Source organism: Orcinus orca, chromosome 19 (genome assembly GCF_937001465.1).
Source record: "Orcinus orca chromosome 19, mOrcOrc1.1, whole genome shotgun sequence".
Taxonomy (NCBI): Eukaryota; Metazoa; Chordata; class Mammalia; order Artiodactyla; family Delphinidae; genus Orcinus; species Orcinus orca.
The window spans coordinates 33,664,686-33,690,667 of record NC_064577.1 but is presented as its reverse complement, the minus strand read 5'-3'; the positions used below and the strand labels follow the sequence as shown (position 1 = coordinate 33,690,667).

General features: G+C 57.9%; 3 protein-coding genes and 1 long non-coding RNA gene across 18 annotated transcripts; 2 read left to right on the top strand and 2 right to left on the bottom strand.

Moving 5' to 3' along the window:
- Positions 1 to 2,701: 2,701 nt before the first annotated feature.
- On the bottom strand, positions 2,702 to 3,389 carry LOC117203568 (uncharacterized). The gene is made up of 2 exons (XR_004486417.2): positions 3,248 to 3,389; positions 2,702 to 3,096 (listed from the first exon to the last, which is right to left on the bottom strand). It is a non-coding gene; the product is annotated as an uncharacterized LOC117203568 (long non-coding RNA).
- DUS1L (dihydrouridine synthase 1 like) lies at positions 3,354 to 10,479 on the top strand. 4 transcript variants are annotated; one of them, XM_033438800.2, is made up of 14 exons: positions 3,354 to 3,558; positions 4,420 to 4,666; positions 5,136 to 5,244; positions 5,760 to 5,810; positions 6,285 to 6,337; positions 6,896 to 6,978; positions 7,184 to 7,287; positions 7,515 to 7,659; positions 8,282 to 8,378; positions 8,458 to 8,546; positions 8,989 to 9,134; positions 9,622 to 9,659; positions 9,913 to 9,988; positions 10,090 to 10,479. In XM_033438800.2, exons 2-14 carry the CDS (start codon positions 4,430 to 4,432, stop codon positions 10,227 to 10,229), a joined length of 1,368 nt encoding a protein of 455 aa, XP_033294691.1. In that variant the 5' UTR covers positions 3,354 to 3,558; positions 4,420 to 4,429; the 3' UTR covers positions 10,230 to 10,479. The 4 variants fall into 4 exon arrangements, with proteins under 4 accessions (XP_033294691.1, XP_049558362.1, XP_033294692.1 ...); XM_049702405.1 differs by having other exon boundaries at positions 4,171 to 4,666; positions 6,225 to 6,337; XM_004275596.4 differs by having other exon boundaries at positions 3,355 to 3,558; positions 6,225 to 6,337.
- Positions 10,480 to 10,717: 238 nt separating this feature from the next.
- Positions 10,718 to 15,938, bottom strand: GPS1 (G protein pathway suppressor 1). Of its 11 annotated transcripts, none has more exons than XM_049702401.1 (15): positions 15,836 to 15,917; positions 15,456 to 15,659; positions 14,866 to 14,958; positions 14,180 to 14,361; positions 13,577 to 13,741; positions 13,320 to 13,455; positions 13,140 to 13,217; positions 12,900 to 12,957; positions 12,378 to 12,463; positions 12,069 to 12,163; positions 11,855 to 11,960; positions 11,694 to 11,774; positions 11,474 to 11,611; positions 11,269 to 11,403; positions 10,960 to 11,186 (listed from the first exon to the last, which is right to left on the bottom strand). In XM_049702401.1, the coding sequence occupies exons 1-15, from the start codon at positions 15,866 to 15,868 to the stop codon at positions 11,112 to 11,114; spliced, it is 1,665 nt and encodes a 554-aa protein (XP_049558358.1). In that variant the 5' UTR covers positions 15,869 to 15,917; the 3' UTR covers positions 10,960 to 11,111. The 11 variants fall into 11 exon arrangements, with proteins under 11 accessions (XP_012390499.1, XP_049558356.1, XP_049558354.1 ...); XM_049702400.1 differs by having other exon boundaries at positions 12,900 to 12,960; positions 15,836 to 15,914; XM_049702403.1 differs by having other exon boundaries at positions 12,900 to 12,960; positions 15,456 to 15,656; positions 15,836 to 15,883.
- A 10-nt stretch (positions 15,939 to 15,948) lies between these two features.
- Positions 15,949 to 20,297, top strand: RFNG (RFNG O-fucosylpeptide 3-beta-N-acetylglucosaminyltransferase). 2 transcript variants are annotated; one of them, XM_049702406.1, is made up of 8 exons: positions 15,949 to 16,289; positions 16,944 to 16,992; positions 17,561 to 17,663; positions 17,796 to 17,949; positions 18,251 to 18,339; positions 18,429 to 18,594; positions 19,169 to 19,254; positions 19,305 to 20,297. In XM_049702406.1, the coding sequence occupies exons 1-8, from the start codon at positions 16,008 to 16,010 to the stop codon at positions 19,609 to 19,611; spliced, it is 1,236 nt and encodes a 411-aa protein (XP_049558363.1). In that variant the 5' UTR covers positions 15,949 to 16,007; the 3' UTR covers positions 19,612 to 20,297. The 2 variants fall into 2 exon arrangements, with proteins under 2 accessions (XP_049558363.1, XP_004275641.2); XM_004275593.4 differs by having other exon boundaries at positions 19,328 to 19,542.
- Positions 20,298 to 25,982: the final 5,685 nt, after the last annotated feature.

Sequence of the window (25,982 nt, the reverse complement as noted above, 5' to 3'; positions counted from 1 at the left end):
ACCAATAAACCCATCATAAATTGAAAATACCGTGAACTGAAAATGCATTTGCTACACCTAAACTACCGAACATCACAGCTGAGCCTCGCCCACCTCAAATGTGCTCAGAACACCAACATCAGTGGGCAGTGAGGCAAAATCATCTAACACAAGCTCTATTTTATAATAAAGTGTTGACTGTCTCACGTAACGGATTAAATACCATACTGACAGTGAAAATCAGAATGGTTGTCTGGGTCCAGGATGCTTGTTCACCCTCGTATCACGGGCTGACTGGGGACTGCGCTCGCTGCCGCTGCCCAGCATCACGGGAGAGGACCAGACTGCATATTGCTAGCTTGGAAAAGAGCAACGTTCAAAATTTGAAATATGGTTCCTACTGAATGTGTATTGCTTTCACACCATCATAAAGTAAAAAAAATCGTAAGTTGAACCATCATAAGTTGGGGACCATCTGTCTATGTAATATGACTCCATTTATACAAAGTTCTAGAAAGGAAAATTAATCTGCAACAGAAAATGGATCAGTGTTTGCTAGGGATAGGAGGGGGAGGGGAGGGAGGACTTACAAAGGGGTAGAGGAAGCATGGGGGATAATAAATATTTCCATTATTTTGATTGTGGTAGTTTTACTGTTTACATACATGTAAAAACTTATTTCCTTGTCACCTTATGTGCAGTTTTAAACTGTTAATTATACCTCAATAAATCTGTTAAAAAGTTTATATATATATATACCAAATAAAAGTCACTTAGACACCTAACATAATAAGACACTTCTCTCATTCTAAGAGAAATACAAACGACAACCACACTGAGCTATCTCATACCTTACCCATCAGACAGGCACAAATTGAGAACACCGCCTACATCCTCTGATGGTGAGGCCGTGGGGAGACAGGGACTCATGCGCTGCTGGTGGCAATGCAAAAGAGCACAAATCCTCTGGAAGGAATTTGGCAATCTGCAGAAAGATTACCTATGCATTCCCACGTCTTGTAATTTATCCTAAATGTATATCTACAGCAATTTTTGTAAAAAACCAAACCACACATACACAAGCAGATTCATTGCAGCATTATTATTATTATTATTATTATTATTATTATTATTATTATTATTATTTGGCTGTGTTGGGTCTTCGTTGCTCCGCACAGGCCTTCTCTAGTTGTGGCGAGTGGGGGCTACTCTTTATTGAGGTGCACGGGCTTCTCACTGCGGTGGCTTCTCCCGTTGCGGAGCACAGGCTCCAGGCATGCGGGCTTCAGCAGTTGTGGCACGTGGGCTCAGTAGTTGTGGCTCACAGGCTCTAGAGCGCAGGCTCAGTAGTTGTGCTGCACGGGCTTTGTTGCTCCGTGGCACATGGGATCCTCCCAGAACAGGACTCGAACCCGTGTCCCCTGCATTGGCAGGCGACTCCCAACCACTGCGCCACCAGGGAAGTCCCTCATTGCAGCATTATTTGAAGTTGCAAAATATCAGAGATCACTTACATGTCCATAAGAGGTGATTGACGTACTAAGCGACAGCCCATTCCCACGGAAAATAAGGAAGACTGCTGTGATATTCAAGACACAGTATTGGACTTCCCCGGTGGCGCAGTGGTTGAGAGTCCACCTGCCGATGCAGGGGACACGGGTTCGTGCCCCAGTCCGGGAAGATCCCACATGCCGCAGAGCGGCTGGGCCCGTGAGCCATGGCCGCTGAGCCTGCGCGTCCTGAGCCTGTGCTCTGCAATAGGAGAGGCCACAACAGTGAGAGGCCCGCGTACCGCAAAAAAAAAAAAAATTCTGGCTGGACTATTGCTTGCTCCAACCATTATCATGGCCTCAGGCAGCTGAGATACAGGCCTCTACCCAGTTGTTTGCTACTGTGATTGCAATTGTTCTTTGGGGCTTTCCCCCTCCCCCAATCAAGCCAGTTCTCTCCAGTGTCTGTAGGAACTTGAGGTCCTCAAGGCCTACCTGGCTCTGGTGGAACTACCATGGGGAGGGAGGAAATAAAAGTAGTTCAATACTAAAACTCCACAGACTCCCATTGTTCTTCTTACAGATGTTCAGTACTTTTTTTTTAATAAGTGCTTTTCAAATATTGTATGCCTTTGGTCAACTTCCAGAGTCCTGGAATGGTTGCTTTTAACAGTTCTGCCCAGTTTTATCACTGCTTTTTGGGGATGAGATTTGGTGAGCTCCTCAATCTGCTATTCCAGAAATCCCACCCACATACATAAATATAAATTTTCTAGTAGCCACATTGAGAAAGATAAAAAGATAAAATTATTTTCAATAATGTATTTAACCTAATATAAAAATATTATTTCAACATGTCATCAATATTCTTTAAATTATGAATTCTTTTACTTTTTTTGTTTCCCACTAAATCTTTGAAATCTGGTGTGTCTTTTTACTGTTACAGCACGTCTTAATTCAGACCAGTCACATTCGAGCACTCAAGATATGACAGCTGGCTGCCATATTGGACACACAAGGATGGATATTTGATATTAGGAAATTGTTATTTTTCAGGTGTGGTAATGATATTGTGGTTGTTTCTCTAAAAACTCCTGTCCTTTGGGTATGTTGAAATACTTAAGGATGAAATGATACAATGAAACTTGGTTCTGCCAGAGGAAAAATTTTCCCTCTTCCCTTTTGGGACTGTGCTTGGAGGTCCTGAAAATTAAATTGACAAAAGACAGGTGAACAGGAAGAAAGCAAAGTGTATTCACACCCTCTGGCGGGTACAGAAGACGTGCACGCAGTAATCAGAGGTAGGGGTTTCTGTACCTAAGGTAATAGGAGAAAGGGAGGGAGGGGAAAGAGAAGACCAATCGGTTTCTTTAGGAAAGAGAAGAGAGTGTTTAGGGGAACAAGCAGGAGGTAAGTTTGTGATCATATTTTCTAAGCAGGTGACTCGCACGTCTTGGGTTTAAAACGAAGAATTCTGTGGGTCTGGGCAGCCGAGCGTCGCACTATGGGGGGCAGGAAGTTCGCGCAGTGTTTGCCTTCCGCGATAAAACGGCGATTTCGGTCCTTCGAAGGTTTCTACGAGGTTCCGCGCGCGGGGCCGAGGCGAGGACTTTAGCTCCGAGCTCCTCTGCGGGGAAAGGCGGGAGCTCAAGCCGGGCGATACCCGCCGCGAGCGAGGGGTGACTCTCGGCGCTCCCTGCCCGGCCCGACCCCCGCGAACCCGCCCCACCGCGCCGGGCGGAGCCAACCTCCGTCCTGCGACCCCCGACCCCGCGTACCGCCCCTCCGCCGCCGGGCGCGGTTTCCCGGGGACGCATTTCTCGCCGCACCGCGGGCTGCCCGGACCTCCCTGGCGGAGCACCTTCCGGCGGACCCAGCGCGGAGCTCTGAGCTCGGCTGCGGTCCGGTGGCAACCCAGGTGTGGCAGCCTCAGGACGCGGTGCGAGCACAGGAGCCGCACCCCGCGGGACCCCGGCCTCACCCCCGGAGCTCCAGGCCGCCCCGCCTCGCCCCCGGCTCCGAAGGGCGTAGCTGCGTCGGGAGGAGCCTCAGCCTGGCTCGGGCGCTCAGGTGGCCCGGGTCCGCCCAAGTAGGTTCCCTGCGGATTTGACCCGCGGTTCTCGGGTTCCCGGGGCTCTTCCTTCGGGTGGGGGTGGAGGGTGCCCCGCTGGGCAACACATTGGCGACCTAGGTGATTTTTACATGTAACTTAACAATTTCCGAAATTCTCAAACCCGCAGCTGGGCACTTAGGCAGTTGTTAAGCTGATGACCATGCTTAATAATTCCCAAACTAGGTACAGGAGGTGAGTGTTCTCTGAAAGTAAGCCTCCCTCATAGTCCGTTCTCCGGTGTTTCGGATTGTAATCGTTTCTCGGCTACCACCTGTTAAGCCTCTGTAGGGAACGATGGCTCCTATAAGGCTGGCCGGGCATAGGTAAGATAAGACAGAGGGGAAAGTACTCTTAGTGCTTTTATAAACCTGGCACCCAGAGGAGAGCACAGAGTGTCCAGGTGACTGCCCTGGGCCCCTTGGTGGGCAGGGAGGGCAGGCATTTTGCAGGCTTCCAGCAGTGTCGCCACTGGATGGTCCTGCTTTGGTGGGGGTCCCCGAGTCTTCTGGGTCGTAGCTGCCTTTTAAGGTAGCCTCCTCTGGGCTAGGCACTGACAGGACGTACTGTTCCATTTACTCTTCACGCCAGTCCTGCCAGGCAGACATCTTAATCCCGCTAAGAAGTAAGGGGTTAAAGCTCAGAGAGGTTGAGTGACCTGACCAAGGTTTCCACTGGAAGGCAACCGGCACTGGGGCTTCAGTTCCTGGCCTGCACCAGCTGACATCCTTAGTGTCCACATTTGTGACCATCGGGCAGCACTGGAGCGGCCTCGAGGAGGGTCGGCTCCTACACCTGCGCTCCGTTGGCCGCGGCTGAGCCCCTGGTCTTACCCCTCAGTGTGGAGACGATGCCAAAGCTGCAGGGCTTCGAGTTCTGGAGCTGTACCCTGGGGGGGGCCCGCCACGTGGTGGCCCCCATGGTGGACCAAAGCGAGCTGGCCTGGAGGCTGCTGAGCCGCCGCCACGGGGCCCAGCTGTGCTACACACCCATGCTGCACGCCCAGGTCTTCATTCGAGATGCCAACTACCGCAAGGAGAACCTGTACTGCGACGTGTGCCCCGAGGACCGGCCTCTCATTGTGCAGGTGGGCAGCCCAGCCCAGAATGCTGGCCGAGCACCTCTCCCTGGGCCTTTCCGGAAAAGGCTTCCTGAGATCGGAGGGGCGGGGGTGGGCCAGTTCTCCCAGAGACTGACCTCTTCCTGGGAGCTGCCTCAGGCTTTTGGTGAACGGACGACCTGGGTGCGATGGAAGATGCGCAGCCCCCTCCCCAGCATCACCCCTAGTGCTCCCTCTTTATCAGAACAGTTACAGAGAATGGCTCTGCTCTTCACAAAGTCAGTGATACTGGCTTTCTGCTACAACTGGGAGAATTGTGTGAATTCGTAACTCGGTCTCGTGGTGGCATGGGAACGCATCCCAGCTTGGTTAAATTGTAAACATCTAAGATAGGATGCCATCCTGTGGTCATCCCCTCGGGCAACACCCCCACTGGTCACCTATGAACCCGTGTGGGACTGGCTTGGGCTCATGGTAACTTTCATGTCTCTTTCAGTTCTGTGCCAACGACCCGGAGGTGTTTGTGCAGGCAGCTCTCCTGGCTCAGGACTACTGCGATGCCATCGACCTGAATCTGGGCTGCCCGCAGATGATAGCCAAGCGAGGTGAGTTCCCGTTCTGGGGTTCTGTGTCATTGCACAAGCTTTTGGCTGGGGTGGACTCCAAGCCCAGAGGTGCCCCGTGTGTGGCTGAGCTGGCCAGGGGCCTGGCCCTGCCTCTGATGGCAGCAGCTCAGGCGGCCACCGGCCCTTTCTTTGCTCCTCCTTCTGGAGAGCGGCCCTTCTCAGGCACTGAGGGCGGGGGACAGGGTTCAGCTGGCTGTCAGGGGCTCATCACGTCCTGGGAAGTTGTTGGGTTCCCTCTGGATAAATGTGTTTTGCTGAAAAGTCCCCACCACGCCCTCGTGCTGCCTGAGGGACCAGTGGCTGCTGCCCTGGCATTTCAGCCTTTCTCCCTCACTGTGCCTGAGGAGTTGCTGGCTGGTCAGAGACCGTGTGGGGTGGGCATTCCATTCAGCACCCTTGAGCTCAGGCCACCGGGCTAATAGAACCTGGCCAGGCAGCTCGAGGCCCATGTGGACTCGAGAGGGGGTTGCAGAGGGCATGCTTGTTCTTCGCAGGTCACTATGGCGCCTTCCTGCAGGAGGAGTGGGACCTCCTCCAAAGAATGAGTGAGTTGGCCACACACTACCTGCGGGGACTTGGGGCCACGTTGTGGTTGGGTGGCAGGCCTGAGACAGCCTGGCAGGGTTCAGGAGAGGACAGTGGCTGACAGAGTCCTGTTGGCTGTGGCAACCCCCGCGCCTTTCCACTGTAGAAGGTGGCTGTGAAGTCGCCTGTCCCGCTCCTGCTCTCCCCCCGTCGAACCAGATAGTAGGTGCTGGAGGGCGGCATCCTCGCCCACCCAGTCCTGGCCTCTCCAATGCCCTAGGGTCAGAGGTGCAGCTCTCAGCTGCCATCGAGAGGGAGCCAGCGCGGGGCGTCTGCAGGGCCTTTGCTCCTTTGGGGGCTCAGCCATGGGTCCCCACACCCTGCCTGAAGGTGGCACCACAGCTCTCTCAGGAGCTGACTCTGCCTTTCCCTAGTTCTGCTAGCCCACGAAAAACTTTCTGTCCCTGTCACATGCAAGATCCGTGTCTTCCCAGAGATTGACAAGACCGTAAGGTACGCCCAGATGCTGGAAAAGGCTGGCTGCCAGGTGAGGGCTATGGGCTCCCGGGGCCCTGCACTGTTCCCCCGTCTCCAGGAGTGCCCCTTGAGGGTTTACCCTCTGGGGTGGGCAGGAATCAGTGACCTTTAGGTGAGGCCTGATGAGGGGAGGGGAGCCCCATGCTTGGGCCCAGGAGGCCAGTATTGTGCAGGGGGAGGTGCTGGGCCTCAACCACCTTCTTCCCACCCACCCCCCACCAGCCCTGGGGTCAGGCTGGTGCCTGTTCCTCCCTCACACCTTTGGCCTTGGGCAGCGGGGGTGCTGCCACTACAGAGAGGACTGGCCCTTGAAAGGGTCTGGGCCTCTCACCTCCACATCCTGGGTGGCGTAGTAGGCTGGCTCTGACGTGCAAGCCCCAGGCAGCACCCCCAGGGTGTCAGCTGGCCTCAAGTGCAGCACTGAGTGAGCGAGGCACAGGGCGGGCGGCCTTTCCTCTGCTCTGCATGGGAAGTTGATACCCTAAAAACCGAAGGCAGAGGGTCCCCTGGAGTTGGTTTGGGGGCCGCAGTTGAGAGTGGGGCCGAGCCAGGTGCTGCTGTGTCCTAGTTGCTGACTGTCCACGGGCGCACCAAGGAGCAGAAGGGGCCCTTGTCGGGCACCGCGTCCTGGGAGCACATCAAGGCTGTGCGGTGAGTGGACACGGGGTGAACCCAGGGCAGGGAGACAGCCCAGCCCCAAGGCAAGGCCCTCAGCCCTTTGGGCACCAGGAGGGGTGCTGGGCCTGGGGGTGAACAGCACAGTGGGAAGATGGAGTTTGGGGGCCTGGCCCTCCCCCCAGGGTTGTGGGGGGAAACAGCATCCTTCTGAGCGTCTGCCCATCCTGTTCCCCGACAGGAAGGCAGTGGCCATCCCCGTGTTTGCCAATGGGAACATCCAGTGCCTGCGGGACGTGGAACGCTGCATCCAGGACACGGGGGTGCAAGGGGTCATGAGTGCAGGTGAGGCTGTGCCCTTGGCCACAGCTGGGCCACCACTGGCAGATGCTGGAGGGGCCTGTTTGCATCATGGCACCATTGGCCCAGCTGCAGAGCCTTAGGCTTCACGCTGTCATCACTGAAGTCTCCATCTGCCTGATGGGCCAGAGCTGTCAGGCCAGTGGCCAGCCTTGCCCTTGGAGTGGCGAGGCACGGGGGCCCCTGAGCCTTGCATTGCCTTCCTCCTGCAGAGGGAAACCTGCACAACCCTGCCCTGTTCGAGGGCCGCAGTCCTGCCGTGTGGGAGCTGGCCGAGGAGTACCTGGACATCGTGCAGCAGCACCCCTGCCCTCTGTCCTACGTCCGGGCCCACCTCTTTAAGCTGTGGCACCACACGTGAGTTGCCCCCCCCAGGGCAAACGCTGTCTGGTCTGAGGCCTGCCTGGAACATTGGGGTTTGTTTGTGTTTTTTTCCTAAATTTTTTTAAAAATTTATTTTATTTATTTATTTTTGGCTGCATGGGTCTTCATTGCCGCGTGTGGGCTTTCTCTAGTTGCGGCGAGCGGGGGCTATGCTTTGTTGAGGTGCGCAGGCTTCTCATTGCGGTGGCTTCTCGTTGCGGAGCACAGGCTCTAGGCGCGCGGGCTTCAGTAGTTGTGGCACGCAGGTTCGGTAGTTGTGGCTCACGGGCTCTAGAGCGCAGGCTCAGTAGTTGTGGCGTATGGGCTTAGTTGCTCCGCGGCATGTGTGATAGTCCCACGCCAGGGCTCGAACCCTTGTCCCCTGCATTGGCAGGATTCTTAACCACTGTGCCACCAGGGAAGCCCTGCATTGGGGTTTTTAAGACGAGCTCTCCACAAACATTTACAAAACCACCTGCCACCGAGTCTGGGAGGGCCGCGGTGACATGGTGAGGTTGGGTGGGAGGAGAGACCATGCTCCTCTGTGCCCAGGGCTCAGGGTTGGTGGTTGGGAGCTGGGTGCTGGGTTGGCTCTGTGATGGGGCGTCTGCATCAGGCTGCAGGTGCATCAGCAGCTTCGAGAGGAGCTCGCCAAAGTGAAGACCCTGGAGGGCATTGCCGCAGTGAGCCAGGAGCTGAAGCTGCGGTGTCAGGTAGGTGCTGGGCTAATGTGTAGTGGGAAAGAGGCTTGGGCCTTGGGCCTCTAACCGAGGGCCCTCTGGGCTTTTGCAGGAGGATATATCCAGGCAGAAGGAGGGAGAGAAGCCTTCAGGCGGCTTGCCTTTCTTCCACTGGATCTGCCAGCCCTACTTCCGGCCAGGGTGAGCCTCCCGCATGTGGGCTGGCAGGGGGGTGGGGGGGTTCGAGAGGGTTACATGGAGGAGGGGGCTGTTCTGCCTGCTGCCCCCCTTGGCTGGGGTGCTTCATCCCTCAGGGGCCTCTTCCTTGTCAGCCTATGTTTAGGTTTTAAATGGCTTTTTTCATAAGATGCTTCTCTAAGCTCCTCTGATCCTGAGTGGGTTTGCCCTGGGGTCAAGAGGTTGACCCTCCCTAGCTTCCTCTGGCTTTTCTGAGGTGAGGCTAGGCTGTCATCTGTAGCCACAGCCCCGCCCAGGACTCAGTGGCTCAGACACTGGTGTCCCAGCCTCCGTGCCGGCTGCTGGGGCCTCAGCAGAGTTGCACACATCCTCACCCGGGGACTGCAGCTGGCGGGCTGCCTCTCATGAGTGTCCCTCAGCTCTGCCCGCTGCTTCTCCCTTTCAGGCCCAGGGACGGGAGCAGGGAGAGCGGGGGTGCCCGTAGCAAGCGGGCCCTGGAGGAGGAGGAGGGCAGTACAGACGTCTTGTCCAAGAACAAGCAGAAGAAGAAACTGAGGAACCCCCATAAGACCTTCGACCCCTCGCTGAAGCGTAAGATGGTCCCACCACTGGAGCCCTGGGAGGTGGCCAGCCCCTGCCCCGGGTCCCCCAGGGTCAGGTGGCTCTGCTGCTTCCTAAGCCATGGGGAGTCCACCAGGGAGGGCCCTGTGACCCTTCCATGTGCCCCCAAGGAGACTGGCGGGTCCCACGAGGCCACAGCCAGTCAGCCTCCCTGCCTGCTGTGGTCCCTGAGCTGCTGCCCTGAGGCAGCTGGAGAGGAAGGGAGTGGGGCCTGGGGCGGCTTTCCCAAGAAGGACCTTCAAGTGGGAGGTGGTGGGCATGGAGCCCGTGCACCTCGGGCAGATGGGATGAGGTTTCCCGGCGCAATCGTGAGTACTACGTCCTCTGCCCTCTGCAAGCCACCTGGCCTGGCCAGCCGCAGGGAGCAGGGATACCTGTCAGGGGCCACATGTAGGAGATGGCTGTGGTGGGTGGGCTCACCTAGTTCAACCAGCACCTCCTTTTGCTCTTTTCCCAGCAAAATATGCAAAGTGTGATCAGTGTGGAAACCCAAAGGTGAGTCTGTCCTTCTAGCCACACCGCCCAGGGTAGAGCTCAGCCCCGGGAGGGGTGGGGACCTGCACAAGAGGTCCTCTCCCTGTCTGTTTTGGGGGCAGCCTGGGCACAGCCCAAGGTGGGTTGGCTTCTGTCGTGTAAGGGGCTCTGCCTATCTTCAGGAGAGCCCCACCTGTGCTCGGGGCCCACTCAGGCTGCAGCCCGGCCAGGGGAGGAGCATTAGCCCCAGGCTCACACACTTTCCTATGTCCAGGGCAACAGATGTGTGTTTAACCTGTGCCGGGGCTGCTGCAAGAAGCGAGCTTTCAAAGAGACGGCTGACTGTCCAGGTGAGGTGCGCCCGCTGCCACCAGGCGCCCGCCCCCACTGTAGTGGGCAGTGGACCCTCAGCCTCCTGAGCCCCATTTCCCTTCTCTTGTCCCTCTGCCAGGTCATGGACTGCTTTTTAAAACCAAACTGGAGAAGTCTCTGGCCTGGAAGGGGGCCCAGCCGCGGCTGCAGGAACCACAGCAGGCCAGGCCTGGAGAACCAGGTGGCTTCCCGGAGGTCATGGGCAGTGCCCTGGCCTGAAGGGCAGCTGCAGCCCCATGTGCCACCCCCCAGACCCGCTGCTGAAGCCTTGAAACGTCCCACTTAAGGAAACTCCTTTACTCAGGGAACCTCCTGCTACTTCACACGGAAGGACAAGCTGGTCTTCCCTTCAGCCCATGCTGGGGGCCCAGAGATGCTGCACCAGGGAGCAGGCTCCCAGGCTGGACCTGCCCCGTCCTCACAGCCCACGTGTGTTCAAGATGAACAATAAATCATTTCAAAGACACGACGTTCCCACTCAGGTTCTTTAAGACCTGAGTGTCGTCGGGGTCAATAGGGCCTTCACAACAGGGGAATGAGCAAGGCGCCACCTGCCATCATCTTCCTAACCATGGGACCTGCTAAAAGGAGGGCCATGCACTGGCCTCAGCCCTGCAAAGCCAAGTGGAATGTGAGAAAGGGGAGCCTGAGGAGGTGGGGACTGGGCCAGGGGGCCCCACGGAGACAGGAAGGAGTGGTGCAAGGGCTGTTCTCAGGCTGCCCTTTAATGGACTAAGATTCAACAATGCTACAACCCCAAATGACACAACGTAGAGGCTGGGAGACAGTGCTGCCGGGTGGGGCCCCAGGCGCCATGTGCGTGAGCCCAGCAGGCTGCTCCTTCCAGGAAAGCCCATCTCCTCCCCAGCACCCCCAGCACAGGGTGCAGCAAGGGGGAAGGGGGGCACAAGAATCTGGGCACATGGAAGCCCAGGCAGGGGGCTGAGGGCTAGCGTCAGCCAGCAGCCAGGCCCCTACAAGTGGGCCACAGGCAACACCTCTGGAAATGCTGCTGGAGCAGATGCGAGGCCCAGGAGTCCGAGGGTGGGGGGTGGGGCAGGGCGGAAGGTATGCAGACCGTCCTGGAGGCCGAGGGTGCCCTCACATGTTGGTGCTCATCCGGGACTGGCTGTTGGCTGGCGTCAGCTCCCCTTGGCTCCCTTCCCGGGGAGGGGACTGCAGTGGAGACAGCCACTTAGCCCAGAGGGGCGCGTGTGCCCATCCCATCCCCCCAACCCCAGGGCCCCCCTGCCCACACCTTGACATGGATCTGGTTGCGTAGCACGGCCGCCCTCAGGATCATGGCTTTGGCACGGCGCTGGAACTCCTTGCCCATCAGCAGGGACTTCTCGAAGGTGGTGCTGCGCTGATCCACATCCCGGGCATATAGGATCTGTGGAGGTGCAGGGCTCAGTGGGGCCCAGGGTCTCCCTCCCACAGCCCACAGCCCTGAGGCTGCCCACCTTGCTGTGGGAGTCGATACGGGCGTTGATGAGTCCCTCCAGGATGAGCTGCGTCAGCTCATCCTCCAGCGCCGCCACTGTGGTGTTGAAGGCCGTGGCCATCTTGCGCATGTCAGCTGACACGTAGGGGCTGAAATACTGCAGAGCAAAGGGGACATGAGCTACCCACAGACACATCCGTAGCACCCTGCCTTGGCCTCACTTCTGCCCCTGCATTTACCTGGATGAGGGCCCGGTTGCGAATCTGTGTGTACAGGGTCCTGACGTGGGGGGCCAGGTACATGTCTAGGAGCAGGTTGTCCTGGCGAGGAGAGCCAGTTAGGGACAGCTGCCCCAGGCCTTCCGCACCTGCCCACCTCCAAGCCAAGCCAGGCCCCTCACCTTCATCTCGTCCAGCATCTTCAGGCACGAGGCATACTTGGACTCATAGAATTTGAAGATAATGTCCCGAACCTGTGGTTCCAGCTCCAAGAACAACTTGAAGGAGCTGCAGATGCCAGACTCCTCAGAGCCGGCCCTGCCTGCCCACCCGCCTGAAGGTGGCTGGGGGCGCAGGAGCAGGGCTGCAGTGCCCAGTACCCCACCTTCCACCCACCTGCTGGAGATGACATTGCGCTGCAGCTCCTGCCGGTCAAAGGTGGCCAAGGCGCACAGGCCACCGTACACGGCCACGTTGCTGGGGGAGAGCAGCTGAGGAGCAGGAAGGGAGATAGGTCAGAGTCCTGGAGTCACTGGCAGTCAGTACAGAAGTCTGGGCTGGGTCCACCCTACCTCACCCACCACCCACTCAGAATGCCTAGAACCCCATGGGGGTGACCGCCCAACAGAGAGCCCAACTCTCGAGCCCTCACCCTGCTTCCCAAGCCCCAGTGAAGTTCTCCCCAGAGACCCTCACGCCCCTCACCTCGGGGAAGTCGCAGTGATCGAAGGAAGCCAGCAGGAAGCACTTGGCAGCCTGCTTGTACTTGCGTGCGGCCAACTCAGCCAGGCCTGGAGGGGGGGCAGGGGGAAAAAGGATGAAGCCCGGCATCCAGAGGAAGCTGCCAGGGCCCTGTGGGGCCATCAACGGGCGCGCACCTGGGGCAGAAACGCTGGCAAGTGAGAAGTAACCTCGCCAGTGAGCACTGGCAGCACTCTCCGTGAACCAGGCGCCCAGGGAGGCTGAGCAGCTGCTATTCCTACTGCAAAGGGCACCCGAGCTGTTGAGCTGACAGGCTAGGGGTGGGAGCAGGGGTAACCAGCCATGGCAGCCCTGTCAGAAGGCACTGCCTCTACTCCCAACCACTGCTCACCACTCCCTAGCCTCCAAGGGGGACCTGAGCCGGGTAGGTGTCAGGTACAGCACAGGTGTGGGGCTTGTGGGTTTCCCTGGCTGGGATGAGGTCACCCGGGCTGCCCTCCTGCCCCTGTGCCCCAGGGCCCTCACCTGCTGCACACTTGAGCTTGGTGAGGATGGCCTGAGTCTGGGTGTCCCGCTCCCCACGCTGCTGCAGGAGAAGGTCGCACATGTGAGCAACCCCCCGCCCTCCATACCTTCATCAACCCCCAGGCACCCGGCCCCAGCCTAAGAGCAACAGAGGCAGACTCCAGGAGGACAAGGCCCACCAGGGCCAGGAGTGGTCAGGGATCCTAGAGCAAGTTCCAAGGGGCACAGAGCCATCATTACCTCGGCAATTTCCGGGGTGGACTCGGCCTTGCTGACATAGCTCAGCACGTGAGACCAATTCTGCAAGTAGACGCTGACCTGGTGGGCAGGTGGAATGCACTCAGCCTGGGGCGCCCTCTCTTGGCCCACGGGCATTGCTGCCCTATGCCCCCCTCCCATGCCACCCACCCCAGGGCCCACCTTGATGACGTTGAGGCACATGTTAATGACGTGCTTGGCGCTGGTGCAGTAGTCCCGGGCCCGGGAGTAACACTTGAGGGCGTTGCTAAGGTCCCCACAGTCCAGATAGTGGTCACCCAGGTCATCATGGCCACGCCTGTGGGTCCGGCCGCAAGTGGACACCGGTCAGTCCATGGGCCTGGCTGCCCAACCCCCACCCCAAGGGTACACCTGACGCTCCCTCTGATGGAGCCTGCCCCCCAGCCCCCTGGGCACACCTGATGCTCTCCTTGATAGAATTGCCCTTGTAGTTCTTCAGATCTGTGTCTAGCTTCTCCAGCTTCAACAAGGCCTTCTTCCGCGTGGCCTCCACCCAGGCTGTGTCCAAGGGTGGGGGCTCCACACCACTCTCAGGGATGGCGTCCGGTGCATTCTGCAGCTCCCTGAGGGAGGACCTGGCCATTAGGGGCCCGTGTGCAGGGGGGCAGCTGCCTCCCATTGGCCCTCATCCCCACTGGGAGGGCGCCCAGTTGGCACAGGGGCAGTTGTGACAGCAGAAGCCCGCAGCCTGGCGGGAGAGCCCAGTGAGAAATAAGTCACACAGCCGTGCTGAGAAGCAAAAAGCACGTTGCAGTCTCCACAGGCTCTGCGCAGTGTTGGAACTGCACACGCATGCAAATGTGGAGGGAGCCTGAATTCTCAGCGAGGAGAGTGAGAGTCTAGCCCGTTGGGTCGTTTCTGCCCCTCCTGGCTTTTCAACAAGAAAGCCAGATCACTGTGTCATGGGGCCAGGCACTGCAGGAGCATAGGGAAGGCCCTTGCCCAGGCCGGCCATATAGCACACACAACCCCTGCCCCACATCATTGAGCCCTGGCCTCACCTGGCAGCCTCCAGGAGCTTGCGGTGGATCTCCTCGTACATGTCCACGTTGAAGGTCCTCTGCACGAAGGACAGGGCCATCTTCAGGGCCTCCACCCGCAGCGGGGGGCAGTGGTCAGCAATGAACTGCAGTCGTTCGATGCGCATCAGGCCACTGTAGCTGGCCGCGTACTGCTCCAGATCCTGGGGGCGGGGGTGGATTGTGCAAGCTGGGACCCTAGACCTCAAACCCCAGCCAGTGAGTCAGGAGTAGTGGCATGTGGGCACCAAATAAACCACTGTCCAGGGGCTGAAGAAAGGCCACTCGGGATGGGCCAGTGCAAGGGCCTCTGGAGTCAATCTCTGCCCTGGGGGGTGAACGGCCAGAGCCACGTGGGCAGCCAGTCACCAAGCCGAGCAGTGAGGAGACAGTGCTTCCCAGGCTGGGTCCCAAGGAAGACCTGCCCTCGCAGTGAGACTCGACCTGCAGGGGGGCCTGGCACACAGGGCTCCTCCGTGTGGGGGAGAAGCAGGTGCAGGGTCTGGAAACGACTAGCAACCCATTATAAGTGCGCAACTAGAAACCGTAAAAGTTTCTGAGTCACAAAAAGATGCGGTGGAAGTGGGGAGCCTGGCCTGGACCTCCCAGCAGGACTGACACCCCCAAGCAGTCCCCGACGCTCCAGGAGTGCCCGCCAGGCTCCGTACCAGGGTGGGGTTCTCCACAACGTAGTTGACATCGGGCGCGTTCTGCGGGTCCTCCTGGGGGTCCACGTCAATCTGCATAGGCTCCACGGCTCCCTGCAACACGGGCCAGCACCTTGGCACCTCGAGCAGGGGACGCCCAGGGAGGGCGAGTGACCCTCACTGTGTCCCAGCTCAGCTCTGCCCTCCATCTCCCGGGTGGGTGGGATCCTGTCCCCCGAGCCCCTCCCCACTGCCCGCCAAGTCCAGCGCCGCCACATCAGGGAGGGGGCTCCTAGCAAGACCGTTGGCTCAAGAGCAGAACGCTCAGCCCGATCGTGATGGCCCATCTGTGGGGCGGGAACCAGAGCCGAAAGACCACTACCCAGGGACCCCAGAGGGTCCCTACGTGCTCCCAGCCACCGTCCTGACGCAGCCTCCTCCGAGCCATAGGGAAAACACGGGCGGCCTCGACCCAGGCGCGGCTGAGCAGCCGGAGCCGCAGCGCCGGGCGAGTACCGCCGATGGACCGGGAGGCGGGAGGGGGGCGCCCGGGCGCCCTGCGCGGCCCGGCGGGCGTGCGGGCTGGTCCCGGCCCCTATCCTGGAAGGTACCTCATAAAGCAGCGTACAGGCCGACAGGCTGGCGCTCAGGCTGAAGTCCCCGGCCGTGCCCGGCAGGAAGAGCTCTGACCTACCGCTGGGAGGGGCGCAGTGCACATCTGCCACTGACGACGCGGCCGCGCGGGGGGCCGGGCCACCCCGCATTCTGTCCTGACTCTCTGCACCCCCCGACCCTGACACAGAGCTGGCTGGCTGCTGAAGGAGAGAGAGCGTTAGCGCGCCGGGCCTGCCGGGCTGCCGGGGCCGACGGGCGGGACGCTGCGGCCGGAGCCCGGGCGCAGGGAGAACGCCGCGCGGGGGGTTGCGCACGGCCGGCCCCGCTCAGGCCCAGCGGCGGGAGCGCGGGGGGGCCGCCGGCCGCGGCTCGTTACCTGCAAGTTAAACACCTGAACCGGCAGCGGCATCTTCGCCCACCCCGCCGCGGCGCGCCGTTCACTTCCGGGGCAGCGCAGCAGCCGCTTCCGGGTCGTGGCGTGGGCGGGGCGGCTCTTAAAGGGGCCGCAGCGCTCCTGGCCGGGCGGTGACCGCGGGTCCCGCGGCCGCATGAGCCGCGCGCGGGGGGCGCTGTGCCGGGCCTGCCTCGCGCTGGCCGCGGCCCTGGCCGCGCTGCTGCTGCTGCCACTGCCGCTACCCCGCGCGCCCGCGCCGGCCCCGACCCGGACCCCGGACCCCGGCCCCGGCCCACACGCTCCCCCTGCCCGTCCCGCCACCGCCCCCCGCCTGCGGCCCGACGACGTCTTCATCGCGGTCAAGACCACCCGGAAGAACCACGGGCCGCGCCTGGGTCTGCTGCTGCGCACCTGGATCTCCCGGGCCCGACGGCAGGTGGGCCCCGTCCCGAGACCCCGCGGACCCCGCCCCCAGCACCCTCCCATGCCCCGAGATCCCAGCTCCCCGGATTCCTGACCTTGGGACCCCGGGCCCGGGACCTCCCCCATCCCTAGTCCCGGCACAGCCGCCCCCCGGACTCCGCCCTCAGGACCTCCACCGCCGTGATCCTCCACCCGGGACTCCTACCCCGGCATCCTTGCCTTGGGACCCCGCGCCCTCATCCCCAAACTGGCAACCCCGCCCTGGACCCCACCCAGGATAACCACCCCAGGACCCCTTACCCACCGCTGTGTCCCTAGCATGGCAGTCAGGCCGCAGGCCTGAGTATACAGAGACCCAGGACCCTCAGTGCCCACCCTTTCCTGTCCGTTCTCGGGCTCCAGGCTTGGGTGGGTTTTCCCAGCTGACCCTGGGCTGAGGCCACAGAAACTCCTCCAGCAAGAGCAAGCCTGGCCCCAGCAGCACTGGGGATGCTGAGAGTACTAGCAGGCTGTCACTGGGACACCGCCCTCCCTTCTCCTGGACCCCATCCCTTCCAAGCCCACCCTTGCCTCTCCAGCTTCACCCTTGCTCACAGGGCCAAGGCCCTGCCAGACCCAGAGTCCCTGGGAGGTGCCTCTTGAAACCTCACAGGTTATTTCTCTATAGACGTTCATCTTTACCGACGGGGATGACCCTGAGCTACAGCTGCAGGAAGGTGAGTGCCCTCCCCAGCCCAGCCCTGCTGGCGTGTCTGAGGGCCTCCTTCTCAGCTATCCCTTGGTTCAGTGCCACATGGACCCCTGCTGTGTATAAAGGCCCGGGGTGGGGGGTGGGGGTGTTAAGGCACCTGCCCAAGGCTACACAGCTGGTAGAGAACAGAGCCTGGAGTCCAGGGCCCCACCCTACCAGCCATGCTCTGCCTCCCTCAGCCACTGGCTGACTTCCCAGTGCCTCTGGCTGGAGTCATGTCCCCTGAAGATGGGCCAACAGGGAACCATCCTTTCCAGTCCTGCCCAGAGCAGTGTGGTCCTACCCCAGTCCTATTTCCTGGTGGGTTTTCTCCCATGAGATTCCAAGTGGTCGTCATCTGCCCGGACCTCGGAGAGCAGCAACAGGATCAGCTGAAGGAGATCAAGACAGAGCTGTGATTGGGTCCGACTTCCGGACCTTGAACAGGACAGGCCCTGTGCCGACCAGCTAGCCGCATTTTGCCCGACTTCAGTGGGGTGGGCTGGCAGCAGGCCTCACCCCAGCCCTCATGCTTCCATCTCTCCAATGGGCAGGCAGCCATGTCGTCAACACCAACTGCTCAGCCGTGCACACACGCCAGGCTCTGTGCTGCAAGATGTCAGTGGAATACGACAAGTTCATTGAGTCTGGACGCAAGTATGTGGTGGCCACGCCCATGCCCCCTGGAGACCCCAGGGCTGAGTGAGAGTCCGGGCCCCCACCTGGGCCAGGGGCTCCCCCACCCCCACCCCCTGGGCCCGGCTCACTCTAGAGACTGCACGTTCCCAGGTGGTTCTGCCATGTGGACGATGACAACTACGTAAACCCCGAAGGCCTGCTGCAGCTGCTGTCCACCTTCTCACCCAGCCAAGACGTCTACCTGGGGCGGCCCAGCCTGGACCACCCCATCGAGGCTACCGAGAGGGTCCAAGGAGGTGGAACCGTGAGTGCTGGGGCCGGGGAGGGGCCGCTGAGAACATGGAGACCCTAGCAGGGAAGGGCTGGGACAGGTGCCCGATCCACCCAGATGCAGTGTTTCAGGAACTGGGGTAAGTGAGGTGGGGCTGCGGGAGGGGCTGGGACCACAGGCAACTGGGCTGTGGAAGCCCCGGTGTCCTTGTGCCCTGGGAAGCTTCTGCCAATTGACCAGGGAGTCATTAAGGAGCAGCTTGGGGACGACCCTTGGAGTGCCCAGACGAAGAGTTGGAGTGAAGAGACCTGATCGGTGGCTCCCTTCCCTTCAGGTAACCACGGTCAAGTTCTGGTTTGCTACCGGAGGGGCCGGGTTCTGCTTGAGCAGAGGCCTTGCACTCAAGATGAGCCCATGGGCCAGGTGAGTGAAGGCCAGGCAGGCGCTGGCTGCCGCAGATGGAGCTGCCCAGGGCTGGGGAGGCACTGACCTGTCCCCGCTCCGCTCCCCAGCCTGGGCAGTTTCATGAGCACAGCCGAGCGGGTGCGGCTGCCGGACGACTGCACGGTGGGCTACATTGTGGAGGGGCTGCTGGGCGCCCGCCTGTTGCACAGCTCGCTGTTCCACTCCCACCTGGAGAGCCTGCAGAGGCTGCCGCCCGACACCCTGCTCCAGCAGGTAGGCGCGCTGGGCCCCTGCTGCCTCCGCAGGTGTCCCTGCCTCGGGCCCCTGCCCCCACCTGGCTCCCCAGCTCCCAGATGGGCTCCCGGCTGAACAAGGGCTCAGGGCGGGGGTAGGTTCCAGCGCTGCGGCAACTTTGCCATGGACCCTGGACCCTGGCTGCTGTGGCCCAGGGTCCTGGCTGTAGGGGGCTCCCAGGCTCATACGGGGGCTCTTTTGTAAAGAACAGCTGTTACGCCTTCCCAGGTGGGTGGGCCCAGGGCACCCGGGCCATGGGCAGTGGTTCAGGTGTGACAGGAGCCACAGACCTGGCCCAGGGAGGGGGGATCAGCTTTGGGCAGGGGGTTGGGGACCTCTCGCCCCTACACATGCACCAGCCACCTCCCTGAGATGTCTTCTGTGCTGGCCACGCCTCTCAGCCCCCATCACTCTTCAGTGCTCTTCCTGAGCCTGCCCTGAGAGCGCTGAGTGGGGGGCGCTAGGAAACCAGGAGGCCGAGTGGTATCTCCTGTGAAGGATGGGGTGGGAGGCACTGGCCCGGAGAGTGACTCTCCCTCCTCCTCTCTCCCAGGTCACCTTGAGCTACGGGGGTCCTGAGAACCCACATAATGTGGTGAACGTGGCAGGAGGCTTCAGCCTGCAGCAGGACCCCACACGGTGAGCCGGCAGTGGGGAGGAGTGCTGGGGCCAGCCCACCCGTCTTGCAGCCTGACTCCCACTTCCCTCCCAGGTTTAAGTCCGTCCACTGCCTTCTTTACCCGGACACGGACTGGTGTCCTGAGCAGAAGCAGAGTGACGTCGCCTCTCGTTGAACCTCGACATCGACCCAAATATGCCTCTGGCTCTGCCCCAGGTGCAAGTGGACGACGCCTGCCTGAGGGAGCAAGAACAGTGCTGTTCCCTCCTGGGCTCCAGGCGGCCACGGTCACGGTCTCATCCAGGGAGATAAGGGCGCCCAGCAAATACTCCAGCTGGCTTGGAGGCCTCCCCACAGCCCCGGGCAGGCCCGGGTGACCTGGCACTGTGGGAGAGGAGGACAGCGCTGTGTGCCTGCCCAGGGGCCCAGCCCCAGCTCTCACAGGAAGGGTCTCACCCTAGGGTCCGGGGACCTGGGAGGGGGCTGACATCTGACTCCCAGGGCTCCGTCCTGCTCCCCTCACCTGTTGGAGAGGGGACTCCAGGCCAGGGTTGTGTGTGAGATGCTGCAGCTTAGCAAAGGTGACTACAGATGCTTCACCCTCCGTTCTCTTGAGAAGCCACCCTCCCCACACCAGGCTTTGGAGCCCAGACAGGGCCTCTCTGTTTCCGAGGGGAGCCGCACTCAAGGATGCAGGCCTCTGGCTGGCTGTGCTCTTGGGCACAGCTTACTGCTAGCCAGGGCATCTCCATTCAGCGGCCACCTTCTTGGGGGCCATCGGCCAAGGGGTTCTTACTGAGGGAACTTGAACTTTTCTCCACTCTGACTCATTGCTCAGTACTGGTCCTCCCTTCCTCCACCCTGGGCCCCAAGTCCATGAAACAGCAGGAGCCTTTTGTGTGAGGCCCTCTCTGCAGTGAGGCATCCCCATCCCACCAGCTGACCCACCTTGACCTTGACGGTGCCTTTCCATGGGAGGAGGAAACAGAACAAGGGGAGCCAGCGCTTGCCTTCTGGTCTCTCGCTCTGCTATTGCAACGAGTGAATAAAGCCTTGATTGTTACTCTGTCATTGTCTTAATTAACCAGTGGCACCTGGCAGCTCAGCTCCGGCTAGGGCCACACAGCATCCAGCTCCTCCCCCTGAAGGCTCTGCCCCAGACCAGCTCCACGCCAGGCAGATCTGCGTTCCTTACCGCACTGCCAGTGCAGCCAAGCCTTAAGCTGCCCACTGGGCTCTTCAGTGTGAGTTGAAGAGTATGTGGCGGGGGGCGGGGCGCCTGCAGGGAATGATGGGAACATGACAGAACTTGCCCCAGGAGGCAGACCGCCTGAGTGTCGTGCTTGCTTTTTCAGCACACTGTGGAAGTAGCGTGTGTGCGCGCATGCACAGACGTGTACGTGTGTATGTGCATGGGTGAGCACATGTGTGCGTGTGTGTATGTGGGAACTGCTGTGTAAACGTATGCATGTGGGTACGAACGTGTGTGGCTGTGTACGTGTGTGTGTGTGTGTGTGTGTGTGTGTGTGTGTGTGTGTAGGGCAGGCCAGCAATACCCAGTACGCAGGTTGGAGTCAGCATGGGCTGAGTGGTCAGACCGAGGTCCCTTGGAGAGGGGTTTATGGCAGGTCACTGGGAACTGTCCATGCTCAGCAGTCACCTCCCCTCACATTCCCAGATGTGAATGTGTAACAGCCCCCGAGACCTAGACACACACTGAGCCTCCCAGACCGCAGCCCACTGGGGCATCCACACAGCACAGACCCAGGACAGCATCAGTTGGACCAAATTGCCCCTCCCCCAGCTGGAGCCGCCTCAGGTCTGGATCTCCAGGCTCGACCACCTCGGAGGCACAGACTCCTCCCTCACCAGGTGCAGAGAAATAGTCACCCCCAGCCCTCCAGCACCCTCTAAGGGGAGGTGGGACTGGCTAGCACCCTGAGGCTGCATGATCTGCCCAAGTGGGCGGTCCATTTATTGTTCAGAGAGAAAAAAGCCTGGAAGGAAACACCAAAATGTTTATGTGATTATCCCTGAAAAGTGCAAAAATTGACAAAAATGTTTTTTTCTCTTCCCACTTTTTGTTATTTTACAAATAACAAAATATGTCGTATAGTAGACATAATAGATGTATAATCAAAGTTAAAATTTTGTTAATTAAGGTTCAAAATTAAATTGTGTGTATTTGGCCCTCCATCTAACTTTTTTTTTTTTTTTTTTTTGCAGTATGCGGGCCTCTCACTGTTGTGGCCTCTCCCGTTGCGGAGCACAGGTTCCGAACGTGCAGGCTCAGTGGCCATGGCTCACGGGCCCAGCCGCTCCGCGGCATGTGGGATCCTCCCAGACTGGGGCACGAACCCGTGTCCCCTGCATTGATAGGCGGACTCTCAACCACTGCGCCACCAGGGAAGCACCTCCATCTAACATTTTTTTGGACAACTATTTACTCAGCATCAGTCCATCCCATGTAATTGCATGCCAGGCACTGAGCAAGCCCAGAGGAATGGTGACCTGCAAAATGGACCAGCTCCCCAGGGCTGGGGAGAGTTGGGGTGTATGGGGCATAGCCACTGATGGGTATGGGCTTACTTTGAGGGGATGAAAAGTCAATCCTCGTTATTTGCAGACTCTGTGTTTCCAAATTCACCCACATGATAAAACTTATTTGTAACCCCCAAATCGACACCTACTTTCCTGGTCATTCTCAGACACGCAAACAACGGTGAAAAAAATTGAGTTGCCAGACGTGCCCATCCCCAGCTGAGGCTTAACTAGGTGAGGCTTGGCCCCAGAGACTCCGAGAACATGGAAACAGTAGGGGGCAGTGCAGAGTAAAGCAAGAAACCCAGTGGGAATTAACTTCACTCTGGAATTAGATTATGGTGATGGTTACACAATTCTGTGAATGTAATTAAAAAAAAAACCTAGTGAATTACACACTTCAAAACTGTACACTTTTTGATGTGTGAGTGATGTCTCAATAAAGATGTTATTTAAAAAGTAGCCAAGATGAAATTAAAAATTGAAATAGCCCTATATTTATTACATAATCTGAATTGAACAAAAACATTCCCATAAAGAAATCTCCAGGATCAGATGGTTTCATTGGTGAATTCTATCAAACATGTAGGGAAGGAATAACATCAATCTTACACACAGTCTTCCAGAAAATAGATGAGGACATTTTCCAATTCGTTTTATGAGGCCAGCATTACTCTGGTACCAAAATCAGCAAACACATTACCAAAAAACCTGACCAGCTGAATCTAAACTTTATATGGAAATGCTAAACACATAGAATATAAAAAGCAACCTTGGGGCTTCCCTGGTGGCGCAGTGGTTGAGAGTCCGCCTGCCAATGCAGGGGACACGGGTTCGTGCCCCGGTCCGGGAAGATCCCACATGACGTGGAACGGCTGCGCCCGTGAGCCATGGCCGCTGAGCCTGCGTGTCTGGAGCCTGTTGCTCTGCAACGGGAGAGGCCACAACAGTGAGAGGCCCACGTACCGCATAAACCAAACAAACGAAAAGCAACCTTGAAAAAGAACAAAGTTGAAGGACTTACACAGCCTGACTTCAAGACCTACTATGAAGTGCCGGAAAATTAATCTGTAGGGACTTCCCTGGTGGCGCAGTGGTTAAGAACCCGCCTGCCAGTGCAGGGGACACGGGTTCGAGCCCTGGTCCAGGGAGATCCCACATGCCACGGAGCAACCAAGCCCATGCGCCATAACTACTGAGCCTGCACTCTAGAGCCCAAGAGCCACAACCACTGAGCCTTCGTGCCACAACTACTGAAGCCCACGCTCCTAGAGCCCCTGCTCCGCAGCAAGAGAAGCCAGTGCAAGGAGAAGCCCCCACATCACAGCAAAGAGTAGTCCCTGCTCACCACAACTAGAGAAAGCCCGTGTGCAGCAACAAAGGCCCAAGGCAGCCAAAAATTTTTTTAATATTAAAAAAAATTAAAAATCTATCGATCTAAGAAAGAAATGCAAATTTTTATTTGAACCGAATTTGAGGATTATAACGCAGGAAGAGCATCTCAGAAAGCTCTGAGAACTGTTCCACCCATTAGAAGTCAAGGCACAGTTATGTAAGTTTTAAGACAGAAGGCTGTACATCAAATGACGTATTATAGACAATTTACATGATCCAGATCTAAGTGTCATCCTGGTGGGTCACGTGACCCCATACAAGATCAGGAAGAAATACTATCCCTGGGCTTCCCTGGTGGCACAGTGGTTAAGAATCCGCCTGCCAGTGCAGGGGACACGGGTTCGAGCCCTGGTCCGGGAAGATCCCAAATGCCACGGAGCAACTAAGCCCGTGAGCCACAACTACTGAACCTGCACTCTAAAGCTCGTAAACCACAACTACTGAAGCCCACGCACCTAGAGTCCGTGCTCTGCATCAAGAGAAGCCACTGCAATGAGAAGCCCGCACATTGCAACGAATAGTAGCCCCCACTCATCACAACTAGAGAAAGCCCACGTGTGGCAACAAAGACCCAACACAGCCAAAAATAAATTAAATTATTTTTAAAAAACATTAAAAAAAATGCTATCCCTTAAGGAGTTGTCTTGTTGATGATGGGAGAATGTTGGTCTTTACAGTTGAGCAGGTATTCCTGCTGATGGGGGAGGTTTGCCTGATGCTTAATGCAGATACACGATGCACAGTGAGGGGAGAAGGGAGGTCAAAGAGCAGAGAAGATTTTTTGTTTGAATATCTCTTGTCTTGCCATAAAAATATGACTTTCATTTCACAAAACTACAGTATGGAGACTGTGATGCTGGCACTGGGACCAACAGATGGACCCGTGGGACACACAGCAGAGCCCAGCCACAGATACACGCTTCTACTATCATAGAGTTCCCAACAGTGTCACCAGAGCAATTCAAGGGGGAAAAGTCTTTTCAACAAATGATGCCAGAATTAGTTTACTAATTAATTTTTTATATTTAAAAAAAAAAAAGAAGCCAACCTGGAGAATGTATGTCAGGATGCGCTAGGCTGTGCTGCAGAAACCACTAAGCCCTGGAAGCGTATTTGTTCACATCACACTGTGACCTGCATGGGTGGTGAGTCAGGAACTCAGGCTGCTTATGTCCCTGGGGCCCAGCATCCTTGGATCGTCCAGGTGAAATGGAGGAGAAAGCGGGATGAATGCATACTAGATACACACCATCTGAGCCCAGTAGGGATGTTAATTTCCCATATGTCACTGGCTTGAAGAAGTCACATGGCCACCATAACAGCCAGGGAAGCTGGAACAGGTAAAGAGCGCTGTGGCATCGATGTTACTGAAAGCAAATTCATGTGCCCGATGAGTGAGGCCAAACGTACCGAAACATCGGAGATTGGAGCAGAGAAAGGTTGATTGCAGGGCCAAGCAAGGAGAACAAGGAAGGGTAGTTCATGCTCAAAAAAACCTGAACTCCCCAATGGTTTTCCGGGAGAAGATTTTAATAGGTGAAATTTGGGGTGAAGGCTGCAGGGTGTGACTTACTTCTGATTGTTTGGTGGTGAGGTAGCAGGGCGGTGTTCTAGGATCTTGGCTCAGCCTGAGGTTACAATCCTCTAACTCGGTGGGGGCCTTAGCTCCTGCAGAAGAGCTCAAAGATATTGTTACCTCTATTCCTTGAGGAGGAGCCAGGACCCTGCCCCAAGGCTGCACTATTGTTTCGTGACTGCTCCTCCTTTGTTTCTGCATCCCCTCCCTTCCCTGATTAGCAGCTCTTTGAATCTGCCCTTTGGAACTCAGGGAAGGCCAAGGAGGCTGAAGGAAACCTATTTCCTACAAAAAGAAACAGGGGACAGGGAAAGGATTTGTACTCAGCAGGGCCCTCAGGGTCCTGCTCCGTCTCACTAAGTGGACAGAGGGAAAGATCCTGGGTCTCTGATGTTGCTGGTACCACGTTCTCATCATGCATTTGTTATTATGAGAGAAACATTTCAGCCAGTGTTAATCACCTTGTTTGCAGCTAGAAGCACTCCTAACTCATATGGAATGTGAAGCAAAGTCCATAAGTACAAATCGTTTTTGGAAGGAGTAGTTAGGGGAAGAAAAATGAAATAAAAGAGGTGTTGGGCTGCACCCCACAGGCCTACAAGGCCTGTACTTACCCAGCTTCAAGATCAAAGAAAGAGCCCGGCGTCAGCAGCAGAGACATCAGTGGTTTAATGGGTGGGGGAGCTTAAGTGTCCGAGACAACGTCCTAGAACGACACCCCACCATGTGCGGCGGGGCGGCAAGCAGGACATGGCAGCAGCCTTCGCTCCCAGGCCGGTGTGGGGGGGGTGGTGACGGGACAGGGCGGGGAGATTACTAGTTATAGGGGGAATTGACATCAGGTGGGCTCATTAGTTACCAGGGAAACCATTAGAGGGGCACGCCCCTCACCACCCCTTTGATAAGAACGATCTCTAGCTGGGGCCTAGCGCAAGTAGGTAGAAAGGTCAGTCATGTGAGTAGGGTGTAAGTGAAGCAGGCACTGGTCCTGCGGGGGATGTACAGAGAGCAAGAGGACAGCCATCTTGAGTGTCCTGACCACACAGGAGGGCTATAAAAAATAGAGGAGATATGGAAGGAAGGCCCCTCGGCTTGAGACGGCAGCTCTGTTACCGAGTCCAAGCTCAGACTGCTCACTGCACGGCAGGCCAATAACTTGAGAGACGAGGTGTTGGGGCAAAGGAACAGCGACTATTCAGAAAGCCAGCAGATCAAGAAGATAGTGGACTAGTGTCC